A 16,542-nucleotide genomic window follows, 5' to 3' on the forward strand; every position below is an offset into this window, starting at 1 on the left:
AGGAAGAAGGCAAGATGGCGGACCGGGTGCAGCGTATTTTCTGAGCTCCGTCTTTTTGTCCTAATTTTACACATACTTTAAAATCCACCTCAATTCTATGTGATCGTATGAATCTCTAATACATCATACCGACGCTTTAACCATACAGTGCTCCGGAAATTGCAGCATGAAGACGAACAAGAAGCTCTCTTCAGCCCGCAGTAGCTCGGAGATTTACGGTCATGATGATGCTAAGATGGAGGTCTCTACCGAGAGCTCCAAAAGAAAAGAGCCTTTCTCTCCAGCGAAGAACCCACCAGCAACTAAAAAGAAGGACACTGGGTCAGAGGAAGGTAGGGAAGGAATGAACGAAGTCCTGAACACTATAAACCAGCTAACTGGAAAAGTGGACACTCTAGGTACAGATACAGCAACACTCAGTGATGCTAGCTAACATAGCTAAAGTAGTTGAGTTCAATGCTGCAGAAATAAAGGACTACTCAGAGTAAACAAGAAGCGAGTCGTGCGGACCCATGTGACACTGGACTAAAAGAAAACCCTTCAAAATAAAAGCCAGACAAAAGACTAGATAGATAGCTATACTAGACATGGTCCATCAGTGTAATAATAAATGTGGGAACATTTCACTGTAAACATTTAAAGTAAACTATGGTCAAACTTTGATCAGACAACAGGATGCAATGTGACTGTCGCTGTTTTGATTTGCACATAAAATCAATGTCTGGATAGGGTTACACATAATTTCAGTAACCTATAAAGACAATGCTTTTAAGTGCAATTTAATACAGGGAAAATCACATTGCATTCTTTCTATCCTTTTCTGTGCTTTTATTTTGAAGTGTTTCCTTTCAGTCGTGTCACGTGGGTCTGCAGGACCCTCGTCTTGTTTACCGTAAAGGAGCTGACAAATAGAATAGAACAGAACATGTATAAAGCACTTTTAATTATAGGTGAGCTCAATGTGCTCTACATTGATGATAAAAACAGGAATACAAGAGACAAATGGTTATCTCAACAATCATGACAAAACAAAAAACATACACACACATACTCAAAGACTAATTATTCGTATGCTTGAGAGAACAGAGGTTTTAAGTTTAGCTTTAAAAGTCGAGACACCTTTACCATTACAATCATCCAGGATTGAATTCTCTCACCCCATGGTAGACGAGGATGGGATTGCAACACCAACTAGAGAAAGTGAGACCGCTGCAAAAGGATCACTCACACTTCAGGTCAGACCAGTGCCACAGAGACACACAACATCGAACTCAGTGACTTTAATTCTGTGTTTGCACAGAGTTGACTTCACCTGCTACACCTCAACATCCGGAGTCTTATTCCAAAGGTACATGAATTTCTCCATCTCTGCCTTCAGAGTAGAGTGGCGATTTTATCATTCTCTGAAACACGGTTGGATACCTTCGTTTGTGATGCAGAAAATGAAATAGCAAATTATACGGCGATAAGAAGAGATAGAATCAGGAAAGGAGGAGGTCTGTGTGTTTATATCAGATCGCATTTGGCTTTTAATGTAGGATCTGACTTGAACAGCGACCTAATCGAGGCAGTATGGCTGGATGTTTTACTACCCAAAACTAAACCCATCTTAGTCGGGGCCTGCTATCATCCACCGGAGTATCATTTTTACGAGCTGCTGGAGGAAACATGCAATAACTCTGTTGATTTTACAAAATCAGAGGTCATAATCACCGGGGACTTGAATACAGACATTCACAAGCCTTAAGAATTACAGTCCATCTGCTCTATGTGAACACTTGAGAACTGTAAACTGGTCTGAAGTTATGAATTGTGACAGTGTTGACAAAGCCTGGGTTATTTTTTAAATCAAGTTTTCTTCAAGCTGTGAATAACAGAGCACCCTCTAAGACCATCAGAATAAAGCAAAGAACTGAGCCTTGGATGTCAGATGATATTTTAAAGGTCATTACATTAAGAAATTCAGCTTTTAAAGAATTTAAGAAGAACCAAAATGAGAGTGATTTTATTCAATATAAGAGACGGTAAAGTTACCGCAGACAAAAATGAGGTGGCTGATTATTTAAATATCTACTTTACTACAGTAGCTGAAAATCTAGTAGAGAAGCTCCCTGATCACTCGGGTGTATTCAATGAGGAGCAGGTGCAGAGGCATTACTCACAATACGGCATTCAGACAGGATCATTTTCTTTTTGTAAAGTGATTGATAGTAAGGTCTTTAAGAGACTGCAGGAACTCAATCCTAGTAAAGCTACAGGTTTAGATAACATTCAAGTGAGGTTTCTTAGAGACTCTGGAGTTATTATTGCTCCATCTGTGACCCATATAATAAATATGTCAATAGAACAGGGTAATGTTCCAACAGAGCTAAAGAGTGCCCGAGTTCTCCCCCCCACTATAAGAAGGGTATTCAGATAGATGGGGGAACTACAGACCAGTTTGGATTTTATGTGGTGTGTCAAAAGTAATGGAAAACATCATTCATGTACAGATTGAGGAGTACATCCAAAGCAACAACATTTTATTCCATCTTCAGTCAGGATTTAGAATATCTGACTCAACTGAATCATGCCTGTTGTTTCTGACAGACAAATTGAGAAAAGAAATTAACTTTGGCAAACTCTGTGGAATGGTTATGTTAGACCTGCAAAAGGCATCAGACACAGTTGATCATAGCATTTTCATTTGCAAACTAAAAGCTTTGGGTTTTAATGATGTGGCCATTCAGCGGGTTCAATCTTATCTAACTGATGGACAACAAAGGGTAGATGTCAATGGGACATTATCCAATCCAATCCAAAACCTGTTACTTAACTTAACCTGTTACTTTTTCCGGCCTTTATTGTTTTTATTATCAATTATCTTCACTCAGCTTGTTCATGTGATATATTTTTATATGCTGATGATGCTGCATTATTAGTATCCCAAAAAGATAAAATAGTTGTGGAAGACACCTTGAGTGTAGAGGTTCAAAAGGTGGTGAGATGGCTCTCAGATAACAAACTTTCCCTTCATTTAGGAAAGACAGAGGCCATCCTCTTAGGGTCACGAATCAAATTGAGAAAATCACCTGATTTCAATGTAAAGATTGGTCAGACATTAATTTTATCAAAATGGTCTGTAAATTACCTTGGATGTGTTCTGGATAATATTTAATCAGGGAAGGATATGGCCTTAAGAGCTCACAGTAAAATTTACAATTAAACAAAATTCCTTGCAAGAAAAGCCGAATTATTGGATATACCAACCCTAAAAACACTAGCAGGAGCATTGGCTTTCAGTCACTTTGATTATGCTGCCACCGTCTGGTACAATAGTTTAACACAGTCTCTAAAAAACAAGCTTTTGTGTTTTGTATGCAATATTCATTTCCTTTGCTTCCTTTGTTTAATTGATCAACTGAACAAACTACTTGTGGTTGATTTTAGAGTTTTAAAATACATTTTATATGTCATGCTACAAGTTTTTGTCTTGTGTTACAAAACGATCAACCTTTGTAGCAACAGCGCTATGAGCACAAAAAGTGAACGTACAGCCCTAGCCTCAATCAAAACCCAAGGAAACAAATGACACATAATACTTCCCTAAGGGTTTGAAATGTTGTGTGTCCACTTGTTTTATTTTGTTAATGCACTTTCATTTCCAAAGATTTCCAAAGAATATAGTATCTTCACTCTTCCTCAAGTTCCTTTTTTTCATTCAAAATAAAAGTAGGTTTGTATCTAAAAAGGAAGTAAAGTAACCTAAGCTTAAGACAAAATTATAAACTAAAATGATTAAAAACTTTCTTTAAATGTAAAATAAGTGAATTCCAATCATGGTTAAACTGTGATCAATTCCAATGAACTATTGATTGTCAGCCTTTAAAAATGAAATCATTTGACAGCCCTTATTAATATTTAAAAAGCAGTTTAAGTACCGTTAATGTTTGTTTACTGTGTCCTGCAGATGTCCAGCAGCTGTTGGTGAGTAAAGAAGAGCTTCCACCTGAGCAGCAGGAGTGGAGCCACATTCTGGACCAGGAGGACACTAAGCCCCAACACATTAAAGAAGAACATGAGGAACTGTGGATCAGTCAGGAGGAAGAACAGCTTCAAGGACTGGAGGAGGCTGATACCACCAAGTTCCCCTTCACTCCTTTTTCTGTGAAGAGTGAAGATGATGAAGAGAAACCTCAGTCCTCACAGCTTCATCAGAGACAAACTGAACAGATGGAAACAGGAGCAGAATCAGAGAGAGACTCAGATCCAGAGAGACGTTTACAACCAGAGACTGAGGTCGAGATAGAAGACTCTGATGAACCTGAGACTGATGACAGTGATGATTGGCAAGAGACAGGAGAAGATTTGTCAGAATTAAACCTGAAAATTAAGAAACTAAAGACTGGTAAGAGACCACACAGGTGCTCGGAGTATGGTAAAAGATTTAACCGAAAAGGGACTCTGACCAGACACATGTTGGTTCACGCCGGAGAGAAACCCTTCAGCTGCTCTGTTTGCTGTAAAAGCTTTACCCATAGACAAAGTCTGACCAGACACATGTTAGTTCATACAGGAGAGAAAGCTTTCAGATGCTCTGTTTGCAGTAAAAGCTTTACCTTAAGACAACATCTGACCACACACATGTTAGTTCATACAGGAGAGAAAGCTTTTAGATGCTCTGTTTGCAGTAAAAGCTTTACCCAAAGAGGAAATCTAACCAAACACATGGTGATTCACACTGGAGAGAAACCCTTCAGCTGCTCTGTTTGCAGTAAAAGCTTTACCCGAAGAGGAAGTCTGACCACACACATGTTAGTTCATACAGGAGAGAAAGCTTTCAGATGCTCTGTTTGCAGTAAAAGCTTTACCCAAAGAGAACATCTGACCACACACATGTTAGTTCATACAGGAGAGAAAGCTTTTAGATGCTCTGTTTGCAGTAAAAGCTTTACCCAAAGAGGAAATCTAACCAAACACATGGGGATTCACACTGGAGAGAAACCCTTCAGCTGCTCTGAGTGTGGTAAAAGGTTTAGTTCTAAGGGAAATCTTACCAAACACATGATGATTCACACAGGAGAGAAATGCTAATCCTTTGCAATGTTAAAACTGATCAAAAGGATTCTAAGTTAACAACATCACTAATGTGTATTCATAAGTATGTATTGACTAACAGATGTATAACTGTTGTTATAAAGGGATATAAGACAATTCTATTCACAGGAAACATTCTGTACTTTTTTGACATTGATGTTTTGTTGCTGACATGAACCAGTAAGTTGGGATCAGCTATGACGTTTAAATTTAAAGTGTTTATATTGTTGAAAGATCAGAAAGAGTTATGCAATTGTTGAATTTGTTTTTATCATATATGTACTTTTTATGTTCATTATAATTTAATCAATTTATGATGTACTTAATATATTTACTTTTTCTTCTATTATCACTTAATCTTTTCATCATATTCATTCATATGTCATATAGTCGCTACGACTTTTGGTTTTTGGCTTTTATATTTCCTGTCAATCCTACGCACCTGTGAGGTCAGGATAAGTGTGCCATACTTTGAGCAAAACCACATACGAGCTCGTAGGCATATAGTGTTTCTGCGTATCTGCCTGGTTCACGGTCTTCGAGCTAAAACCACATATGAACTTAGTATCACCTGTGTTACCTTGTATGCTTTGACATCAAAACCACATATGAACTTAGTATGACCTGTGGATGTATCTCGTTTCTGCGAATATGCATTGTTGATGTTTTACAGAATCTTGGAAAAAAGAGACCGTCTGGCTATAAAAACGCAGTGGAAAAGCTGATCGGGGTTCTTTTTTACTTTTCTAAAGGACTCCATGTCACTCTGACTTTTGAATCCCCATTTTGGGACTTAGTCTGAGACCAAGATCTTTTAAAACCTCAAGTGTCTACACTGTGTCTACACTCTCAGGTTTAGACTCTTGTCTTTGTGTTTTGCTTTTCTTTTTACATTTTTATATTTTTACTTTTACTGTTTTGTATTTGCATTTGGAATATCATTTGAAGTTTTTTAATACATTTTCGGAAACGTTTTGAAATAATTTTCTGACTGAAATTATTCACACCACAAAGACCGGAGTCTCCCTTAAGGACCCTGTGAACCTCGGAAGGTAAGCTTGAGCAGTCACACCACGGCACACTTCTACTGACTTTTACTACACACCTCACACACACCTAACATCCTAGCGGGGAGAGATTAGTTATTCCCTCTCCGGGGGGTAATCTAGAGTCCTATACCAGGGGTTATTCTTGAATCTAATTATTCTAGAAATGAATGTTAGGCAGATAATCCTAGGGCTGTGATTATAACAAGTCCTCTGTCCTCCAAAGGGTGTTAGCGGAGTAATTTTACATAGCTCCAGGTACTAGGAAAGAGTAGACTAGCGGCTGGTAGGGAGTGAGCTCTCACTTAGTTCTAGGAAAGAGTAGTCTAGTTAACTAATGGGTGGTGAGCTTCTGTTAGCTATAGTAAAGTTATTCACCCATTTTTTGCATGTCCAGGACATGCTACAATATGAAACAGTTACAGTGTAAGGACTCTTCTTCTCTCCTGATATATTCTCTTCTTTCTGTCACTGTTTCCTTGGAGGCCTCTGTGTTGGGTAGCACAAGTTCTTCAAACAGCTTGTGTAACTGTAGCAGCCCTCGACCAAGACAACATATGAGGAAGGGTGGAGTTCGACTGATGCAATTTATTTATTTCTTTTCGAGCACCATGAAACTAGAATAAAGCCAAAATTAACATTCAGAAAACAGTGTGTTCAATTCATTACAGATATATAAATATTTACAATTTATTCCTAAACAAACATTTCACAGTGCAACATTTTACTTTAAACAAACAATAACATCCACATCACAACAGGCCTGATTCAAACACACATCACATTAAACACTTACAACAATATTGCACAATCCCTTATAGTAGTGAACCTCCCAATTCATTCATAAATCATTCAATCATTCCTTCCCAAATTACAAACGTACCTCGCTCCACTTGCCAAGGGTGCAAACTTTCATCGTTGGACACATCGCGATGGAGATCGCTCCATAAACCTTCGAACCTTCATGCTTAATGGTAAACCATAAAACCCTGTTTTAGTATCGCGTTTGGAGCAAACAAACAATTGACCATTACAAACAAATTAGCCGTGCACATACCGTAACTCTGCTCAAGCCCCCCTGCCTGCTCGCCGTGAGTGACGAGCCGAGTGTGACGCGTGCGCTAAAACGTGTAATTCATGTTCCGGGGTGGAGCAACAACAAACAACCCAAATAGGCTCCTTTGGCCACTTTTTATTTTTGGTGGTAACTCTGGGGAGGGGGTTCACCAAATTCGGTGTGTTTCAGGTGACTAGGTCAGTGGTCTTCTGGGATGGTGTCCGAGTTTGGGAGACGCCTCGAGCTCGACAAGCCATTGAAGAAGTGAGGCTTAGGTGAGTTAGTTATTAGTGTAGGTGTTGGGGTGTCTCCATAAAACTTGTAAAGTAAAGCATCATATTGTCTTTGTTTGTTGGACTGATTACCTTGTTACATTACATTTTTTGAGACGGTTGGTTAAGTTGGTTTTTAAACTTGGTATTTAATCAGTGGCAGACTTGACTTGAGATTTTGACAATGGCTTCTGTGTATGAGTAACAATCCTCTGAAAGCTAAAAATTTTGGATGCAAGAGTCCTTAAAATAGGGGCAGGCATTACACCTAGTTTTGTTGATGCAGGTTTAACATTTGAAACTGATGTGGATTTCCTTGTTGTTGATATGTTTGATGATGAAAAAATTTGCCGTATGGTTAAAACTTTTAATGCAAACAGAGCAGCTGAAGAGTTTCTCTCCTGTATGATCTAACATGTGACTGGTCAGAAGATCTTTTCGGTTAAATCTTTTACTGCAAACAGAGCAGCTGAAAGGTTTCTCTCCTGTATGAACTAAGATGTGTCTGGTCAGATGCTGTTTTTGGCTAAAGCTTTTCTCACACTCACAGCAGCTGTAGCATTTCTCTCCAGTGTGAATCGTCATGTGTTTGGTCAGAATTCTCTTAGAACTAAACCTTTTACCACAGTGAGAGCAACTGAAGGGTTTCTCTCCTGTATGACCTAAAATGTGTGTGGTCAGATTTACTCTTTTGGTAAACCTTTTACTGCAAACAGAGCAACTGAAGGGTTTTTCTCTATGATTTGCCATGTGATACGTCAGACTAGACTCATGGTTAAATCTTTTACCGCACTCAGAGCAACTGAAGGGTTTCTCTCCAGTATGCATCATCATGTGCCTGGTCAGAGACCCTTTTCGGTTAAATCTTTTACCGCACTCCGAGCACCTGTGTGATCTCTTACCAGTCTTTAGTTTCTCATTTTTCAGGTTTAATTCTGACAAATCTTCTCCTGTCTCTTGCCAATCATCACTGTCATCAGTCTCAGTTTCATAAGAGTCTTCTATCTCGACCTCAGTCTCTGGTTGTAAACGTCTCTCTGGATCTGAGTCTCTCTCTGGTTCTGCTCCTCTACAGTCCTCTCCATCAACTCCTGTTTCCATCTGTTCAGTTTGTCTCTGATGAAGCTGTGAGGACTGAGGTTTCTCTTCATCATCTTCACTCTTCACAGAAACAGGAGTGAAGGGGAACTTGGTGGTATCAGCCTCCTCCAGTCCTTGAAGCTGTTCTTCCTCCTGACTGATCCACAGTTCCTCATGTTCTTCTTTAATGTGTTGGGGCTTAGTGTCCTCCTGGTCCAGAATGTGGCTCCACTCCTGCTGCTCAGGTGGAAGCTCTTCTTTACTCACCAACAGCTGCTGGACATCTGCAGGACACAGTAAACAAACATCAACGGTACTTATACTGTTTTTTTTTTTTTTATATTAATAAGGTCAAATGTCAAATGATTTAATTTTCATTTGCTGAAAAGCTTTAGCGGAGCTGCACTTTGCAGTGAATCCCAATAACGCTGTCGGTAGAAACAGCATTCACAGCCGCTCCTCTGACTGCTGTCAAGTGAGCCGGCGTTCACAACGGCACATCAGTTGAGCCCGGGTTTGATTTTTGCTGCGCTGGAAGGTTGGCTGTTACCAGATCGCACTAGTTTTAGGAAAGATGCTCAATCTGCTGCCAAGAAAGTTTTTGTGTTGTGAGGTCGTAAGCAGGTGGGGACTCCCAGACCTCAGATAATGGGAAAGAGTTTGTGAATAAAAGAGTAAGACTAATTTAGAAAAATTGGGAATTAAACAACGTCTAGGAGCTGTTTATCATCTGCAAATCCAAGGTGTTAGTGAAAAAATTAATGATGTGTTAAAAAATGTATTGTTAAAATCTGCCAACACATAGGTCTGAATTGGATGAAGGTGCTTCTGTTGGTGTTAATGGTGTTTTGATTAAAGCCACTTAGAGGCCAAAGTTGAAATTTAACCGGAGACGACTGTTATACTTTGATCCCTGATGCTGCTGACAATATGACTAGTGTCATAGATGCATTGAAACTTATAAGGGATTCATTTGGTCCATCAGAAGGAGCGGGATGGTCTGATAATGCTTGGTTGCAATAACAATTAGGACCAGTAGGAGCTATAGTGGTTCAGATTCTGGTGGCTACTGAGTGGTAATGACCTAAGCGAAGATGAGGAGGTCATAGAGATGGGACAAGAGCGAATAGAGAAATATCCATTTTGTAATATCTGAATTCATCATTTAATTACTATTATTTTGAATAGGAAGTGAATGGATAAAAGTGGGAAATTGAATATGTTAATCATGTATATTACTCATGTATATGTTAATCATGTAGTGGAATAATGTGAAAGTATGCTACAAAAATGAATATTTTTTATGTTTTTGTGTGTGCAAAGATACTGGTTGTTGATTTTTCTTCCCAGGACAATATTTGGGAGACCAATGTGAGGGTGGCTGATTGTCCAGAGATCCTTCCAGCCTAATGGACTTGAACAACCAAACTTAGGAAAATGGAGGATGGAAGTGGACAGCGGACCCTGAATGGAGACATCTTGATGGGGGGTTTCGATTGAAAAATCATTGAAGGTTTTCTTACAGTAGAAGCTGATGCTGCTAAAAAGCAACAGTTTGATATATATGTTTTTATAGTATTGGATTCTCTTTATTACAATGTAACTTGTATTACTGATAAATATTATGTATGTTTTACTCTATAGTAGATATTTTTAGTAAGACATATTATTTGGATTAGTATTGGAGTTTTTTGGAACTGTATAAGATGCATATATTGGGACCTCAGGTGTTTTCTTTCTTTATCGATCCTTAGGAAAAGTGGTGTTAGGTAGGGAAAGGAGAGTAAATCTAACTTTACAGCAGAGGATTTCATCACATCGAAGGAATCAGGAGCAGTCCCAAACGTAAGAAGAGCAGCTGCACTGACAAGAGAGAGAGAGAGAGGGACGAGCCAAGGTCTCAGGAGGACACTGAACATTTTCAAAGCATGCAAGTTTGACAGTTGTTACAGAAATAAGCACCTGCACAGCAGAAAGGTTATCTTGTTGCTCGTTCAACAAACACTGAGAACAGGTTCAAACGTTGTTGTTTGCATGTTGCATGTGAGATGTTGCACTGACACTCTCTTACGTTAACATTCTTGGGCGATCCGCAGAGTATTTTGCAAACCTTTACTTCCCACCATGGCGACGTGCAGAACAGAACCTGAATGTGCATGTAATGTCAGGTGGAGGTCGGGGTGGTGGAGGTCGGGGTGGTGGAGGCAGAGTGGATGTGATGCAGGAGGAGTGAGAGGCAGAATGGTTTAAATAGACCGCCTTGTTGTCACAGTGTGATCATGATTGGTTGACATTGGGGGCGGATCTCAGATCAGCTGATGGTGACTTGCAGGCAGGACCAGCATATTCCCCCTGAACTAACGCAGGGCTCCATTTTTATTTTTAGTTCACACTTCTCTCTGCGTATTCCTTGCTGATCAGTGATAATCACACAACATGACACCCATCCTTCAGGCTCTACACTGGCTCCCTATTTCATTCAGGATTCAAAACAAAGTCACCTTCTCCCCTAACAGACCCTGATAAACCTGACAAACCTGATTTCCAACGAGTGTGTTGATGAACTCTTGGCAGCGCATTAGAACTCGGGTGAATCTGGTAATGTGGCTCATTCTATCTTTATATAATTCTGAATGCACATCATCTGAAATGATTGAATAGTATTTTAAGATGTAAATATTTGTGACAGTCTTATATTTCTACTTTGACACTAGGCCGGACCGGTGACCTCTCAAGCACATTGGTTCACGAACTGTCCAAACTGGGAAGTTTGCTACAACACGACTGAACTACAGTGAAGCTGGAAGCCACACACACACACACACTTGATGTTACATGAAAAACTGTGTGTGTGTGTGTCCACCCACCCACTGTCAGGCCTCACATCTGGAGCTCACAGCAGACCTGGTAGAGGATCACAGAGCTGAGATCAGATCTGTTCTGTGACCATGAGTAATGAACTCGCCTTTCACACTCTCTCGTCCCACATTAGAACTTTAACCCCCTCGGGTTAAAAGGTCACAGGTCCCGACGGCATCAGCTCCAGACTCCTGAAGGACTGTGCAGACCAGCTCTCACCCCAGACTGCACTGGTGAACATCCAGGGATTGGACATTGAGAGGGTGGAGACGTACAAATACCTGGGTGTTCACCTCAACAATAAACTGGACTGGTCTCACAACACAGACGTCCTGTACAAGAAGGGCCAAAGTCGACTTCACCTGCTGAGACGACTGAGGTCCTTTGGAGTGTGCAGGACTCTGTTAAGGACTTTTCATGACACTGTGGTGGCGTCTGCACTTTCCTATACAGTGGTCTGCTGGGGAGGAGGGAGCACAGAGAGAGACAGGAAGACACTGAACAGACTGGTCAGGAGGGCCAGTTCTGTCCTGGACTGTCCTCTGGACTCTGTAGAGGAGGTGGGTGAGAGGAGGATGCTAGTGAAGCTGACATCCATCATGGACAACCCCTCTCACCCCCTACATGACACTGTGGGGGCCCTGAGCAGCTCCTTCAGCAGCAGACTCAGACACCCACCCTGCAAGACAGAGCACTACCGCAGGTCGTTCATCCCATCTGCCGTCAGACTGTTTAATCAGACTCTTTAATAGCATCACCACTCATAACAATACTGCTACACACTGTGTGTTTTAATAATAAGTCTTTCCACAAGTTGAAGTGTAGATACCGTGTTATTTTCTATTATTGTATTTTTTTATTTAACTGATGTAAATATGTTTGATTTTTAACTTCTATTTTTATTTTTAATAATTATATTCCTGTTTTCTTGAGTTGCTGTAATGCAAAAATTTCCCCCATGGGGGATCAATAAAGTTTATCTTTGTCTTACTTTGTCTTAACCCATAATAAAATATATAGAATTTACAGTATATATGTATATATATATTCATGCTGAATAATAATACAATGTTAGTAATGATAATAATGAAGCAGGTCATGTGGGTAGTGTTTTATGGGGGTGAAGTTTTGTGTCAGGACGGACTGTTATTGTTGTCATAGTCTGCTGTTGTACAGTCTTGTGGCAGTGGGCACAAAGGAGCGCCTGAAGCGCTCTGTTTTGCACCTGGGGGGGAGGAGGCGTTGGCTGAAGGAGCTGCCCATCTGCCACAGCTCACCATGTAGGGGGTGAAAGGAGTTATCCAGGGTGGATAAGATTTTGTCCTTCATTCTCCTCTTAGCCACTGACTCCAAAGTGTCCAGATCAAGACCCACTACAGAGCCGGCCTTCCTCACCAGCTTGTTCAGCCTGTTTGCCTCACCAGTCTTGATGCCACCCCACCAGAACACCACAGCAAAGAAGAGGGCGCTGGCCACAACAGACTGGTAGAAGGTCTTCAGGAGTCTGTTGCAGACACTGAACTATCTGAGTCTCCTCAGGAAGAACATCCTGCTCTGCCCCTTCCTGAAGAGGGTGTCAGAGTTGTGAGACCAGTCCAGTTTATTGTTGATGTGGACCCCAAGGTACTTGTATGAGTCCACCCTCTCCACTTCCTCCCCCTGGATGACTGGGGCAGGGGGCCTCTTCTTCTTCCGGTAGTCCACTACCACCTCCTTTGTTTTGCTGATGTTGAGCTTCAGGTGGTTGCTTTCACACCATGTGACAAAGCTCTCTAACAGTCCTCTGTACTCCTTCTCATCGTCATCAGTGATGCACCCAACAATGGAGGAATCGTCAGAAAACTTTTGGAGGTGGCAGGAACTGGAGTTCAACCTGAAGTCCGACGTGAAGAGAGTGAAGAGAAAAGGCACCAGAACAGTTCCTTGAGGTACTCCTGTGTTGCCCGTCACTACATCAGAGACACAGCCCTCGACTCTGACATACTGTGGCCGGCCCGTGAGGTAGTTAAAAATCCAGGCTGTGGTGTCAGGGTGCAGCTGCATATCCAGCAGTTTGTCCCTCAGGAGGCAGGGCTGGATGGTATTGAAAGCACTGGAGAAGTCAAAGAACATGACTCTCACAGTGCTTCCCTGCGTCTCCAGGTGTGACAGGGCTTTGTGGGTCAGGAAGATGATAGCATCCTCCACACCAATGTGCCTCTGATATGCAAACTGCAACGGATCCTGGAAAGCAGTGAGCAGGGTCCTCAGGTGCTGGAGAACCAGCCTCTCAAATGTCTTCATGACATGTGACGTGAGTGCCACAGGTCTGTAGTCATTGAGAGCGCAATTCCTTTCTTTGGAATTGGGACGATGCAGGAGGTCTTCCACAGGTCAGGCACCTTCATCAGCCTCAGGGAGAGGTTGAAGAGGTGCTGAAAGACTCCTGCAAGCTGCCCAGAACACACCTTGAGGATCCTGGGACTGATGTTGTCTGGTCCACTGGCTTTTCTGATGTGGAGTCTGGAGAGTTCTCTTTGTACCTGGCTGGTAGTAAGAGTGGGACAGTGAGCGTGGGAGGGGTGTGGAGACTGTCTATTGTCATGCAGGTCCTGAAGGGAGGGAGCTGAGGGGTGAGGGGCGGCTGTCCTTTGAAGCTGCTGGTGAGGAGCTGAGAGGGAGGGGGAGGTGGTCAGGACCTTGATGGGAGGAAGAGCAGAGTCTCCAGCAGAGGTGTGAATGGGGGCTGAGGTGGTGGGGGGAGACCTAGACCCACTATTTGAGCTCACTGGGTTGGGGGATGTGTCAAACCTATTGAAAAATAGGTTCAACTCAGCAGCAAATACTGGGTCTCCTTTAATTCTGGGTTCCGGCCTGCTGCAGCCCGTCATCTGCTTCATGCCATTCCACACCTCCTTTGTGTTGTTCTGTCCCATCTTGGCCTCAATCTTGTCCTTGTAGTTGTTCTTGGCCTCTCTCAGCTTCTTCTTTAACTCCTTTTGGACAGCCTTGAGCTCCTCACGATCTCTAGTCATGAAGGCCCTCTTCTTTTTGTTGAGGAGAGCTTTAATGTCTTTACTGATCCACGGTTTGTTGTTTGAGAAGCAGCGGACCTTTTTGGTAGAGACTATGGTGTCCTCACAGAAACGGATGTAGTCTGTAATACAATGAGAGAGACCTTCAATGTCCTCACCATAGTCCTCATTAAAAAGTTCCCAGTCTGTGACATTGAAGCACTCCTGCAGGGCCTCCTCTGTATCCTTAGACCAAACCTTCAAAGTCCTTGTGTTGGCCACCTGCTGCACTCTTAATTAATCCTGTGCATGTTCAGGTGTCATTGAGATTTTCTTTATTTTGTATTCTGATTGCAGGATTCTTATTAAGGGTTAAAGGTTTTCAGTTAAATAAACCTGGACCTGATCTGACTGTGGTCGCTCTGCATCAGGATCTGCTGAACTCCTTTTCTTTACTAAAGAAACTTTCGGCACTCGACACAAAATAACACAAGTAGATGAAAGTCTTTCTCACTCTACATCAGTTTATTTATTACAAAGTTACTGTAAGTGGCCAAAGGAGCCTATTTGGGTTGTTTGTTGTTGCTCCACCCCGGAACATGAATTACATGTTTTAGTGCACGCGTCACACTTGGCTCGTCACTCGCGGCGAGCAGGTAGGCAGAGTTACGGTATGTGCACGGCTAATTTGTTTGTAATGGTCAATTGTTTGTTTGCTCCAAACGCGATACTAAAACAGGGTTTTATGGTTTACCATTAAGCATGAAGGTTCGAAGGTTTATGGAGATCGCTGTGTCCAACGATGAAAGTTTGCACCCTTGGCAAGTGGAGCGAGGTACGTTTGTAATTTGGGAAGGAATGATTGAATGATTTATGAATGAATTGGGAGGTTCACTACTATAAGGGATTGTGCAATATTGTTGTAAGTGTTTAATGTGATGTGTGTTTGAATCAGGTCTGTTGTGATGTGGATGTTATTGTTTGTTTAAAGTAAAATGTTGCACTGTGAAATGTTTGTTTAGGAAAAAATCGTAAATATTTATATATCTGTAATGAATTGAACACACTGTTTTCTGAATGTTAATTTTGGCTTTATTTTGGCTTTTTTCTAGTTTCATGGTGCTTGAAAAGAAATAAATAAATTGCATCAGTCGAACTCCACCCTTCCTCATATGTTGTCTTGGTCGAGGGCTGCTATAGTTACACAAGCTGTTTGAAGAACTTGTGCTACCCAACACAGAGGCCTCCAAGGAAACAGGATGACAGAAAGAAGAGAATATATCAGGAGAGAAGAAGAGTCCTTACACTGTAACTGTTTCATATTGTAGCATGTCCTGGATATGCAATAAAGGGGTGAATAACTTTACTATAGCTAACGGAAGCTCACCACCCATTAGTTAACTAGACTACTCTTTCCTAGAACTAAGTGAGAGCTCACTCCCTACCAGCCGCTAGTCTACTCTTTCCTAGTACCTGGAGCAATGTAAAATTACTCCGCTAACACCTTTTGGAGGACAGAGGACTTGTTATAATCACAGCCCTAGGATTATCTGCCTAACATTCATTTCTAGAATAATTAGATTCAAGAATAACCCCTGGTATAGGACTCTAGATTACCCCCCGGAGAGGGAATAACTAATCTCTCCCCGCTAGGATGTTAGGTGTGTATGAGGTGTGTAGTAAAAGTCAGTAGAAGTGTGCCGTGGTGTGACTGCTCAAGCTTACCTTCCGAGGTTCACGGGGTCCTTAAGGGAGACTCCGGTCTTTGTGGTGTGAATAATTTCAGTCAGAAAATGATTTCAAAACGTTTCCGAAAATGTATTAAAAAACTTCAAATGATATTCCAAATGCAAATACAAAACAGTAAAAGTAAAAATATAAAAATGTAAAAAGAAAAGCAAAACACAAAGACAAGAGTCTAAACCTGAGAGTGTAGACACAGTGTAGACACTTGAGGTTTTAAAAGATCTTGGTCTCAGACTAAGTCCCAAAATGGGGATTCAAAAGTCAGAGTGACATGGAGTCCTTTAGAAAAGTAAAAAAGAACCCCGATCAGCTTTTCCACAGCGTTTTCATAGCCAGACGGTCTCTTTTTTCCAAGATTCTGTAAAACCTCAACAATGCATATTCGCAGAAACGAGATACATCCACAGTTCATA

The 16,542-nt window shown here is 41.4% G+C and overlaps 1 protein-coding gene across 1 annotated transcript; it reads left to right on the forward strand.

Moving 5' to 3' along the window:
- Positions 1 to 6,748, forward strand: LOC132979413 (gastrula zinc finger protein XlCGF57.1-like). Its single transcript, XM_061045185.1, has 2 exons — positions 1 to 332; positions 3,950 to 6,748. The coding sequence occupies exons 1-2, from the start codon at positions 167 to 169 to the stop codon at positions 5,071 to 5,073; spliced, it is 1,290 nt and encodes a 429-aa protein (XP_060901168.1). The 5' UTR covers positions 1 to 166; the 3' UTR covers positions 5,074 to 6,748.
- The last annotated feature ends 9,794 nt before the right edge of the window (positions 6,749 to 16,542 follow it).

The sequence above is a fragment of the Labrus mixtus genome, chromosome 1 (assembly GCF_963584025.1).
Source record: "Labrus mixtus chromosome 1, fLabMix1.1, whole genome shotgun sequence".
In the NCBI taxonomy this organism is placed as follows: domain Eukaryota; kingdom Metazoa; phylum Chordata; class Actinopteri; order Labriformes; family Labridae; genus Labrus; species Labrus mixtus.